General features: G+C 43.2%; 1 protein-coding gene across 1 annotated transcript; it reads right to left on the bottom strand.

Annotated features, from left to right (window-relative positions):
* Positions 1-805: 805 nt before the first annotated feature.
* Positions 806-1,840, bottom strand: sox1a (SRY-box transcription factor 1a). Its single transcript, XM_070837790.1, has one exon. It carries the CDS (start codon positions 1,838-1,840, stop codon positions 806-808), a length of 1,035 nt encoding a protein of 344 aa, XP_070693891.1.
* Between the last annotated feature and the right edge of the window lie 10,995 nt (positions 1,841-12,835).

The raw sequence follows: 12,835 nt of genomic DNA, 5'->3' as shown, positions 1-12,835 counted from the left end.
TGTAGCTTTTACGCACAATTACGCACAAACAATTAGGCTATTTAAAAGCTCTTGGGACCTGCGAGCAGCAGCGGTGACAAAAATTTAAACAGGTGGCTATTTTTCTCCAGAGGAGGCTTGATGATATTCGTGTGTCCTAAAACGTGAAAACACTCCTGTGGGAACATTGTGAAAATAATCAATCTAAGACCGTTGTCTTAAGAATCAAAGCAACATCTTGTGAAATTTATTCAATTCTTCTTCATTGCAATATCAGAGCTTTTCACTGGCAGAAAAGCACTTAAATTACAACAGCAGTTGCCCGTCATCCTTTGAAATATTAAAATTATTCACAATTTACAATAATTAGAGTGTTACAATAAAAAGAGATGATTTCCAAGAATTAAGACACAGGCTTCTGCAAATGAACACAAATGTTTAAAGAATGTGAGTTTCCCATATCTTTTAAAGCACTTTCTTAAGATTATGACACGTTATCTCAGTTTCAATAACTTACAAGAACCCCCAAAATTATGAGACAATTGAACCAAACCCCCATGTGAACTTGGCGTAACCCTCAACTAAGACTGAAGTAACGGACAAAAAGATGATAGCACAATAACCAATATCTCAGCATCATATTTGTTATATAATTCCACTGGTGACTATTCAAAAAAGCCGAGATGAATATGTTATTTACCCTTCATTTACAATATCATAAACATTCTGTACAAAATGCAGGTAGTTCTCGGGACCGGGGTTATTTAGAAAAGAGGTAAATATTTGGTTATGTGTTCGTTTGCAGTTTTCAATTATTCTGTGAGTTCTAAATGTGTGTTAGAGGGACCGTCCCGTTCACTCCAGCCGTGGCGCTCTGGTAATGCTGCGGCAAGGCATGGAGTCTAGATTGCATTGACGGGTCCCCCGGCTCTCCGGTCGGTAAATACATGCTTATCATCTCTCTCAAGTCTCCGGGGCAAGGACCCCGTGAGTGTGTGCTGCTGACAGGAGGGCTTACACTCGGCTCCGACTTCACCAGCGACCCTAACGTCCCCATGGCAGCCGAGGAGGAGACGCCGGAGCCCTGGTGCTGTGTGTAGGTGATCCCGCCGTAGCCGGATGGAGAAGCGTTCATGTAGCTCTGAGAGTTCGAGATGGGGCTGTACTGCAGGGCTGTCATGTCGTAGCGGTGCATGGGCTGGGGGTTGTGTGAGTGGTGGTGGTGTGAGTGGTGGTGGTGGTGCGCTCCGCTCCCCGGGTGCTGGCTGTAGGCTAACTGAGCCTCCTGCATCATCGCTGCGGCTGCCGCGGCTGCAGCCACCTGCCCCGAATACGCACCGTTCGCCCAGCCGTTCATGTGCGCGTAGCCTGAGCTGGCCGAGCCTCCGTGACCCCCGGGGCTCTCTAACCTCTGCCCGACCCCGGATGAACTCATTCCGACCCCTAAACCAACTCCACCGCCCCCACTGGGCCCAGAAAGCAGTCCACCGGCAAGGGAATATTTGTCCTTTTTCAGCAGCGTCTTGGTCTTCCGTCTTGGCCGATACTTGTAATCCGGATGCTCCTTCATGTGCATGGCTCGCAACCGTTTCGCCTCGTCGATGAAAGGGCGCTTCTCAGCCTCGGACATCACCTTCCACTCGGCGCCCAGCCGTTTGCTGATCTCAGAGTTGTGCATTTTGGGGTTCTCCTGTGCCATCTTTCTCCGCTGCCCACGGGACCACACCATGAACGCGTTCATCGGTCTCTTCACCCGTTCCTGATTCGCTTTGGACCCGCTGTTCGGCCCCGTTTGCCCCGTGGTCGTGTTCGTTTGGGGGCCGGGGGAATGGAGGTCAGTTTCCATCATCATGCTATACATTCACCTGGTTTTAAACTTCGCCACCAACAGAGAAAAAGTCTATTTCAAGATAGGTCAGGTGCGCACAAGATCTGGTGCGCACAGGATGACTGTGTTTCAAAACTAATATTCTAGACCCAAATGAATCAAATGCGACATCAAAATTAATCCGAAAAGGGATATAAAATGTTCTCCAACCAGTATTTCACCCTGTCTTCGCCTGGGTTGGTTCACATCCACTGTGATAGAATGCGCATTTGAGCCACTTTCCCTGTCGGAGTTGAGAAGTTGGTAAAAGCGGCGGCCATATGATGCGCACTGACAGCGGTTAAATGAGCCACAAGCGGCCAATGGGGCTCTAGCAGCAGAATGATTTGCATGGCTTTTGGTCAGGTGACTAGAGGACCATAGAGGAAGAGCACACCGGAGGAGGAGGAGGAGAGGGAGGAGGCAGAAAGGAGAGTCAATCCCACAAATAGCACAAGGCATTTGAAATTTCTGAACACGCTCTCAGAGACTTCAGCTAAACCAAAATAACTAAGATTTGTTAGCAGTGATGTGGCGGCCAAAAGGTGGGAGCAGTCTGTGTTTATGATGAGTCAAACATCCCAACGTGTTTCTTAAAAACACGCACGGTTTCTGAATATTAAAAAAAAAATCACTTTGAAATACAACTTCCATGTCAAGGCAGCTTTGAAATCCACAGGCTTCAAAGTTTGGACAACATTTTCTTTCACCCTCCACTTTCTCTCTATATTAGTGCTTGCAGGTCAGAATATTATCCTCAGTTTCACCTGGGAACAACTAGATTTGTATGTCCTGGAATTACACTCCAACCTATCCAAACCGAACTCAATCTCAGGCGATGTAATGCTCAACCAGCTCCTCAAAATCCATTTTCAGACCACCTCTCTCTCTCTCTCTCTCCCCCCTCTCTCTCTCTCTCTGCCTTCTCTCCAGCTATGTAATTAACGTATGTAATAATAGTAGGTGTCAGAGAGAGAAATTACACACGTTCGTTGCTGAAGATGACGTGAAAGAGATTTGGTAAAAAAAACTGTTGGTGTAAGAGGAGAAGCCCCAGAGGATGGATAGCCATATAATGACGTGAAATTGCCGGGGCAAAGCGCCGTGATCGCCGTCTGCTGGTGATGGTGAAAGAGTCCTGGTCATGTCCGTGTGTGCAGAAAGGCCACATGTAACTGAACTGCTCTGCTCTTGTCATTTTTCGGTGGAGTTTTCTTTTTTTTTTTTTTTTTGGTATGTGTCTGATAGATTTTAGGAGCCTTCTTTAACACCCAGACGAGCCGTTTGTAAACGGTGAGTGTGTCTTCGAGTCCGCGCATATAATCCAGATTTCACAGCTGACCTACCCTGAAAAGCCCAATCAACCTCTAATTGAAAGGGAAAACGAAATACCACTTCCCGCGGCGAGACTAACGATTTAATCATTCTATCGTCCTTTGCTGTTTCTATTTTAATTGGAGCTTAGCTTGGTGTAGCTCTCAGTGGAAGGCCTGAGGGAGCGGGATCACTCGGACTGATGCGTCTTTTTCTTTTTCTTTTTTTTTTTTAAACAGGGTTAACGGGATATCACAGTGGTCAATAAACGCTTCCAGTGGTCCGAGCCATGTGGCTTCAAGCCCGAAGAAGATGACAATGTAATGATGACACCCGAGGAGCCAAGGGTCGGTGGGTGCCAGCGAAACTGTCACAGCAGCAAACAAATAAACCAAAAAAAAAAAAAAAGAAGGAAAAACAATGGTGCTGCTACACTGGCCTCTTCTTAATAGAGGAATGCAAATAACACTGGTAGCTTCAACTGGCTCAGTATTAATTATTAACACTAATATACTACTAGAGTCAAATTCATCATATATACAGAATAATGTGTTTCATATTTTATTGCCCAAAGCAGGTGTAAATTTAACAGCCCCTTAGAAATGAAAAACGATTACAAATCACAAACAATGCATCACAATGGCGTCGTTAAAGTGAAACAATCTGATGAAGTGGATTAATTAAAATAAAATAAAATTATCTGTTGTCACGCTATAGATTTAAGGATCTACCACGAATGGAATTATTAGTATTAGTATTAGTATTATTATTATATTAGTTCTTCAAATTGCTGAGTGGATTTAGGATTGTAGAGGATTAGCCTTTACAGTGACACTGGGACCCCGGTGGCCCCTGTTTACTCTCCCTGCCATCCCCCATCAGTCACTCCTCTTTTAACAAACCCCTTTTCAAACCTTCTCGCTCCTTTGTGTGCGGCCTCTGCAACAGGATGCGTGCACAGCGATGATGGTGCACGACTGGGGACGAGGGTCAGACTGGTTATCCGAAACCCCCACCCCTCCACCCACCACGAGAATTAATTGATAAATAAAAGAAGGATTGCGAATAAATGCAAGTCTCGCAAGTTACGCACAGCGACCAGCGAGCGCCACAGTGCCTTCTAATGTCAGCTCAACTCTTCCATCCCTCGCACAAAAAGTCAGAAAACCCCAGGGCGATTGTATCTAGGTTACCCCCCCCTTTAATCTGTCCTCCTAAAGCGGTTAACTTGCGCCAGAACAACAATTTCCACGTGTGTTGCGCGCCTGTGCACAAGCCAGCGCGCGTGGAACTGGGTGGCATTGGTTTTAGGGAGGGAAAGAAAAAAAAAAAAGGAGTTGTGATCACCTGCTGATGACCTGGACGTAAAGCGGGTTAAGCGAGAGAGAGCAATTGTTTTCGAGGTCAATCTACACACCCTAAAATCCAAAGAGGTGGTGATCAGCCCCCACCACTTCCATCCGCCTCCCCCGCCTCCTGAAAAGTAAAAACACCGAGAAACCCATAACATAAATATGGTAACCTAAATACTGACCGCCACAAAGCCGCGAAAAAACAATTCACAGATAATAAACAGTTCCACATTTTAATCCAGTCAAGTAAGAGGTGGCACATGTGATAAACACTCACAGCCGAACAGATCAGTAGCCGATAATTTCACCTCGGGAAATCAAAGTGAGTCGGTTAGAAAGCAACCGGTAGCACCATGAGCTGTGGAGCTGTGCGCTCTGTGCAGCCAAGCACTGGTGGGTCTCACTTGTTCCAAGATAAAACGGCAGCCTGCAGCTAGAAACACATATTATCTGGGCTGAATTGAACACAGTGGAGCTCAAACGTTCCGAAATAAAGGCTGCCAATAAAGACACATTTCAGTATGCGCAATCACCGAGATCAGAAAGTGTTCAAGTTCGCCTCATCCCGCTGCTTTTCAGCATTAATTCATGTTCGCTTTTAGAACAACAATAGATTTTACGCACAACAGATACGTTGACTAACAATGCATCTAAAAGTACATAAATACTTCTGTAAAAATGCCTGTCTGCGTATTGTCATATGCAAACTTACGCATGTTCCCCTCGTTCCCTCTACTCCAGACCAAGTGGACGGATTTCTCCCTCCATACTCCTAAAGCCGCCCTAAACCCTCCAAAGCTTCATGTAAGACCGCTACTCCCACTACAATCTGGCCGTTCGAGTGCCAAGGCCATCCATGCCCGTGCCCAAACCCACCACTCAACACACACTGAGGGGCAGAGACAAGAAGAAATGACATTTATTATACACTCTAAAAAAGACAATTCCAAGTTATTGTTTCTCTCTGCGAAAGGGGCTTGCTTCTAACATAATGAAGCGTCTTTTGTGTGGCACAGAACAATACCAAACAAGTATTCTAATAAATAGCCACTCTTTTTTTGGCTCTCCAGGATGAATGGGCTGGAGCGGAGGGGTTCTGAAAGGCAGCTGTGCCGCATTCGGGGAGGAGGGGCGAGGACTTGAGGAGGAGCCCCGCAACCACTTTGCCTCCTCCTGGATAGGGACTCCCATTACTTATCTGAACAGAAAAGGATGCAGAGAGAGTGGGGGAGAGAGGAGGGCGAGGTATTGACTTTGGAGGCTGTTTTTACTCGGGACATGCACTGTGTCCAACAATGTGACCCTCAAATCATCAAATATTACTTCATACTGTGAAGCCCACCGAATCCAATTAGATTTATTTTATAGGAACCTGCACAGCTTGCAGGCATGTGGCTCTGACAGCTTCAAAGAGGGGAAACATATTTTACACCACACACACACACAGTATAAGACACAGCTGGGCTCATTGAAGGTTTCCTATTTACATACAGGCTCACAGCTTTGAGACACAGCACTGTCAGCACCTGTTACAGACACACACACACACACACACACACACTCACACAGGTCTGTTCAACTTACACCTCACCGCTGGAAATCCAGTGCTGATTACTTCCACAGATTAATTTCTTCTGGATCTCACCCTCACATGTCTTGTTTGTTTTGCAAACACAGGAGCAGAGAATGCTTGAGCAGTTCCTTCAGTGCTAATGAATCAAGCACGCTGCCCGTTGCAGCCTCCTGGATTCACGCTGGGAGAGCTGACATCCTCCCTGACTAGTAGCTGATGTAGCTGGCAGCTGCCTGCAGCTTCACACATCCATCTGCTCACTGGTGGATCCAAGGTAAAACATTTGTGAGTCCTATAAAAGTAATTTCCTAGCCTGCGATTGTTTAGGAACGAGGAGTGGCGACAAAAATCAGGCACTTGGAGATGCCTTAATACAAACTGATCATTCACTGTTTTACAGTGACTTGAACTGAGCTGGACAGACAACCGGCATGATTTTGATTGTATGCTTCCTAAGTTTCTTCAAAAATCAATCATTCTAAAACAAGAATACATTTCATAGAGATGTCACTACCTGTCACCTTGTCAAATGACAACAACTATTCCTTGGCATAATATCTCATGGAAACCCTTGTGGTTTTTCATGGTGTTTAACCAACCTTTTCGTTTACTTTCCGACCAGGAAAAAGGTTAAACTAACTCCTACATCCAGTCATTTTACAGATACAGAGATTACTTTGTCACTTTGCAAGATGCACTGCATCAAGTCAGCACTACACATAAACCACACAAGCAGGAGATTGACACAAAGTGGTAAAGCTAAGTAAAAGGCCATGTTGTAAGTATTAAGGGGTGTGTGTGTGTGTGTGTGTGTGTGTGTGTGTCAGGTTCAGGCCTAAAAGCACTGAGGGAAGAGTGAGCCAATTGGCTAAAAGCAGAGGTCTTAGCTCAGTTCATATGGCCTCTCTCAAACACACCAATCTCCATAACACAACACTCAAAACAGAGAGCGGCAGCAACACACGTCATAGGAAGTCATCGCACTCCCACAAATGTAACGTATATTAATATACGTATTTTGTGAATGACTTGCTTTTAAACAATGATTTTAAATCTATGTGGAGACAATGCAGCACAGGAAACTATGAGGTAAACGCTTGAATAAAAAATGTAATCTGGTATGTTAGAACCCATTTACACAAGTTGAGCAGAATACAAACAAATAAAATATGACTTTATTGTCCACCAAAGTGGAAAATTGTCTTTAGCTCACCAGAATCTGAAAGCAGTATAGAAAGAACGACCATATTGTGTGTAAAACAGCTGAGGTAACTGAACACCAACCGAATGGAAAAGGCAACATGGTAGTGAAAGGTAGCATATAAATAAAAAGATGAAAACAGACTGAGATGTTAAAACATAATACAAGATATCATCGAGTTCAATGAGATCCAGTGAGAATATTTAAAGTTAGTAATGACTGAAACCGGTTTATATGTAGGATTTACTAAAGTATTTAGTAAATAGCGTAATGCATCATGGTCACGTTGAGTTTTCGAGCAGGATGGTAACCCTAAACTGAAAGTGCATTTTTCTGACAGAGAGAACATAACATGCCATTCAAATCTGGGGCACTCTTGTCTACAAGCAATTTGTTCTTTTGTTGCTCCATGTGCTCTATTTTCATCTTCTTCTCTTGGTAGAATTGTACGAGAGAGAGAGCATATAAGGGCTTGTTGGAGTGGTGAGTCAGAGACAGGATGACAAGAACAAGTGAGAAAGAGAGAGTAAGAAAAAAAGACAGACGGAGGAAGGGAGAGAGAGAGAGGGAGAGAGGGAGAGAGAGACCAGGGAGGCCAATGTCAATCCCACTGCAAACAGCAGTGGATAATCATGGGCTTTAGGAAAACACTGTGTCCGTAATGCTATTACCCAGGATTACCTACTCCAGCAGAGAAGGCGAGACTCTCTTCACAATGTGCCACAGACCTTTCAGATAATCATCTTATCACAGATGACAAACCCAGAAAAAACATCTCATTATTCAAGAAGGGGGGAAAATCTACAGCATGTTTGGATGAAGACATATTGCAAGCCTATATTATTTGAGTAGAAAAATATCAGATTTTGAAATTAGCACGCCAGTCCGTGCCCCACTCACTCACTCTCTCTCTCTCTCTTTCATTCTCTCACTGTCTCTTTCTCCCAGGGCGCTTACTCCTTTTCCCGCAGGGCAATTAGAGACAAGATTTTATGCATTGTTCAGCTTATCAATTAGCCATAACACCTTCCCCTCTGATTGGTCTGTAATGAACATAATGGTTTTAACAGTCAGGAGTTGCAACTCTTAGAGGTGCTGTGCTAATGGTGTCGCCACGGCGATGGAGTCACAGTAACAGCTCTGCGGAAAAGCAGGAAGGAGGTGGTGGGGTAGGAGGGGGTGGGAGTCAGCTCTTCCAAACACATCTCTAATTAGAGCTCACAGTCAGTCATTACTGATGTAATAGGGTGTAACACTAATGGCTATCAGGCAAGCCCCTACAAACAACAGAGGGGGGTTCTTGTAAGGTGAGAGGAGCAGAAAATTTATGGACGAAGGAAAAAAATCTTGAGATTATGGCGAGGAGACGAGGTGAAATGGAAAGTTCGGGGTGTGACTGGGTGGGGGGGGGGGGGGGGGGTGGGGGGTGGGTAAGGAATGAGGGGAGTGATCAAGGGAAAGTGCACCTAGCAGCGGGGAAGGTTTTTAAGTACAGTAGTCAGACGAGGTCAGAGCCCATTAATGGAAAATCTTTCTTTGATGATGGCGAAATCTGTCATGTTGGACATTTTCCAGATATAGAGATTGACAAGACAAAAAATGGATACGATTTAAGGAGGTATGAGCAGCCAGGTGGTTCAGAAGACAGAAAGACAGCCAGAATGACTGTGAGGGAGGAAGACAGTGAGACAGACTCCTAGTTAACCACTTTGGCCCTCAGACCTTGTTAGGACTGATGTACTCAACAGTCCATTCAGCTAGTGATGAATGTTTTTACACTTTTTAGCAGTACTAAATTGCAGAGGCTGCAACAAAACACAGTGACAGAGGTAAAGATAAGGAAGGTGTATGACAGGAAACCAATGTTGGGTGAGAGTGAGAGACTTGTAAAGAGAGCTGTGAGTTTTCCTTGTTGCATTCATGTCAGGGGAAGGACTAACGTCTGGGTAGGTTTTATAAAATGAGATTTGTAGATTGTCTTCATTCTATTGTTTATTGGAATGAATTACATTCTTTTATCAATGATATATATATTATAGTTGTGGTATGTGTAGATGGAGAACTACACAACACAATGCGCATCGAGTGCAGCGCTGTGGTGAAGTGATGTAATGCGTTTATTGTCAGTGAGTTCTGTCTTCCAACTTTCACTGCAGTCATTACAGGGGACCAAAGTAGTCAAAGAGGATGTGGCGTAGTGGAAAATGGATTATGATGGATTGGATCAATGATTTATTCAATGTTTTTCCCTGTTTGGGAATGGGCCAAAGATGTAAACAGCATCTGTAAAATTGAAATCAGCCACTGATAGATTAAAGATTGTGGGACTACGAAATAAGGTATCAATAGAAATTAGGAAAGCAAAAGCCGCACATTTATCAATGTCAATCAAGCAAGAATAAACTCAAAATTGATTTGAGAGAACTTAGGGAGCTTGACAGGGAAGTATCATACTGGTAATGGCAGTATTGCACAGGATGAGGCTCAAATAGCTGCAACTTTTAATCAATATTTTGTGGAATCAATTCAGACACTGATACAGCACCCTTCCTCAAATCTACTAAATGTAATGTTTGTGAATTATGATCTACCTGTGTTTGAGACAAGGAACATTTTGAAACAAAAGTAAGATTTATTATAAACTCCCTAAAGAATTCAAAGATGTGTAGGGACAGGACACAGTGTTCCTGAGAATATTTAATGAGTGTTTCCACAATAACAAATGGAATCAATAGATGCATTAATAAGTGGGTTTTCCCAAGAGCATGGAAGACAGCTATCAGGTGGTGCCTCAGAGTTATGCAATTATAGGCCAATTAGCTTAGTACCTATCGTGTCAAAGGTAATTGAAAGATATGAACTGGAACAATTTACGAGCCACCTTAAAAACAGCCCTTTCAGACTGGAACCCTTGCTGTTTGGTTTTAGATCAGACCATTCAACACAAACTGCTAACTGCTTTCTCCTTGAGAATATCTTAACTAGACATGTGGGGAGTTGTCAGAGCCATATTCTTATATCTATAGAAAGCCTTTGACACTATGGATCATGGTGTTCGTCTTGCAAAGCTTTCAATGTTCAACTTCTCCCCTAATGCTATTAAATGGATGCAATCCTATCTGGAAGGCAGAGCACAGAGGGTCAAGATAAATGGTGAGCTGTCATCAGCCCTTACACCCAGGCAACACCGTCTACCTCTACCTGTGCGTGACGGCTACCTTGCTGAACGACTGCCGCTCGCACACGTCTGGTGTCCACACAGGCAGCGTTGCAGCCTGCCAGCCCTATCTTTCTGTACTGAGATCACTTTTGATAATGATATCAATAATATAATGTTTCATTTCATGTCATTAGAAATTTCACAAATTAGCAATCTTGCTGACTCCGTTATGTTCACATCTTGTATTTTTACATGGAGGTTCATTAACGTGCTCTGTCCCTATGAAATAAAATAAAAAACAACAATTAGATAGATAAAAATAATGACCCATTTAAAAACAAATGATGATGGTAACAAATGTTTGCCATATCAGAAACTGTCTAACTACAAAGGCAGCAACACTATGTTTCAATGCCATGATCATGTCATATTTGTTTGACTAGCTGTAAAACACTTCGACCTGTACAGTCAGTATACCACCAGGCTCTTAGGCTGCTTCCCAGGGAGATAATGAAATAATCTGGGAAAATCGTATCATATTTGCAGCTCCCTCCCTTGGTGCTTTTACAAGTGATGATGGACACTCTACATCCGTGGCAGGAGGGGACTCTGTAACACCTATGAGAAGGACTGTCTTTGGACAGTCAGCTTTTCCAGTGAGAGCAGCTCACATGTGGAACAGTCTGGCAAGACTTATCAGAAACTGTGACGCATATTGTTTATCTAAAGTGAATTTAAAATCATGGCCAAAAGACAATTAGACAATTAGACAAGTGTGTGCACATACTTTTTAACTTATCTAAATAACCTGAACAGTGCTGTGTTTTATGTTTTACATATTGTTGTTGTTGTTTTAAAGTATTTTATGTGTTCTTATGACGTGTTGTCTATACATATATATGTACAATATTGCTGTTTTAATATTTTATGCATCTTTTGTAGCTCTCATTATACCTGCCCAGGGACTGCAATTCAAAGTTGCGTGCACTGTCCCTGTAAATTTTAAATAAATAAATAAATAAGATGTAAATTGATGTATTGGTTGTCATAACAACAAGAACCCCTTCACAAACACTGGTTATGTGACTTACAGTTGCATTTACTTGACCACTAATAAGCGCCCTTGGGTCCATTCAGTGGCTGATCCAGAGCTTTTGATCTCATCACATGATCTTCACCTGCAGGTGGAGTTTGCTCAGTTATTATGGAATTGCAAATGTTCATATTTCAAGTTTTTTCTTTTAAGATGTCTCATCCACGTCGTCTTAAAAGCCAATACAATGTTATCGCACAACACATTATAAAGTCTATTCAAATAAGGTGGGTATTTTGGTCTCTTGGGTACTTTATTCTACTAATGTTGCTGGAGTTTGACCCCCTAAGGTAATGATCAAAGACAGCAAAACTTAACAAACCAAAGAAGGATTACTCGCCAAATTTTCAAATTAGTGTAGCACAAACACAGCTGTGTTTTAATGTGAATGAGCTGTATGCAAAGCACTGTTCCTGCACAGAAACATTAGTAAAACCTATTTTGGAATGTGAAAACCAAGCAGCTTTAATTTTACAACTAACAGTCTGAGTTGGCTCATTTTAAAGGTTTTTGAATAGTAGCGTCATCATCTAAGTACCTTAGGGGGCAATATAATGTATACATCCATACATTCACCTACTGTCAATTTCTTAATTTGCTCTGCAAATAAAATTTTACCAGTCATCCCTCCACTCCTTAACCCAATACTTAAACATGTCTCAAAAACTTGGTTTATTGTAAACTATGTAAATGCTCAATCCTCACTGGAGTTAATGACAGAAATGTAGCTTACATTCTGCTTGTAAACACACTTGGGCAAAGGTCTCATCCAGTATATCTACAATCTACATAAGCACAGGGCCACACTGAGCGAATCAGCCGCCAAACGCAGAATGTGCATAGCTGATGTGTTCAGTCTCCTATAATAGTTAAAGACAGACGTTCTCAGTTTCCACCGAGGATATGGAAGTAAACCATGGAGGAATATTGTACACTGTAATCTATTATGTAGCTTTACTAACAACAATGGCAGCAGCTTGGCCTTTGAGGGAGCTGCAGGACTTCAGGGGGGCTCTCTCTTCCTGAACTCAGCCATGAAAGTGTGTCTGAGTGTGTGTGTGTGTGTGTGTGTGTGTGCGTGTGTGTGTGTGTGTGTGTGTGCGCCTATGTCTCTGAGACTTAAGGGGGGCGGGGGGCTCCTCAGTTGCCTAACTATAGTCCCTCACCCAGAATTTGAAATAAGGTCATCGTCCCCGGGAGGCCCCAAGTCAAAGCCTCCCTTCTTCACCTGCCCTTTAACTCTCCTCATCGCCTCCTTTTCTTAATTTAACTCTTCACCTGGGTCCCATGATTCAT

This window comes from Pempheris klunzingeri, chromosome 10 (genome assembly GCF_042242105.1).
Source record: "Pempheris klunzingeri isolate RE-2024b chromosome 10, fPemKlu1.hap1, whole genome shotgun sequence".
Classification (NCBI taxonomy): domain Eukaryota; kingdom Metazoa; phylum Chordata; class Actinopteri; order Acropomatiformes; family Pempheridae; genus Pempheris; species Pempheris klunzingeri.
The sequence above is the reverse complement of the archived record's forward strand: the minus strand, read 5'-3'. Positions and strand labels throughout refer to the sequence as shown.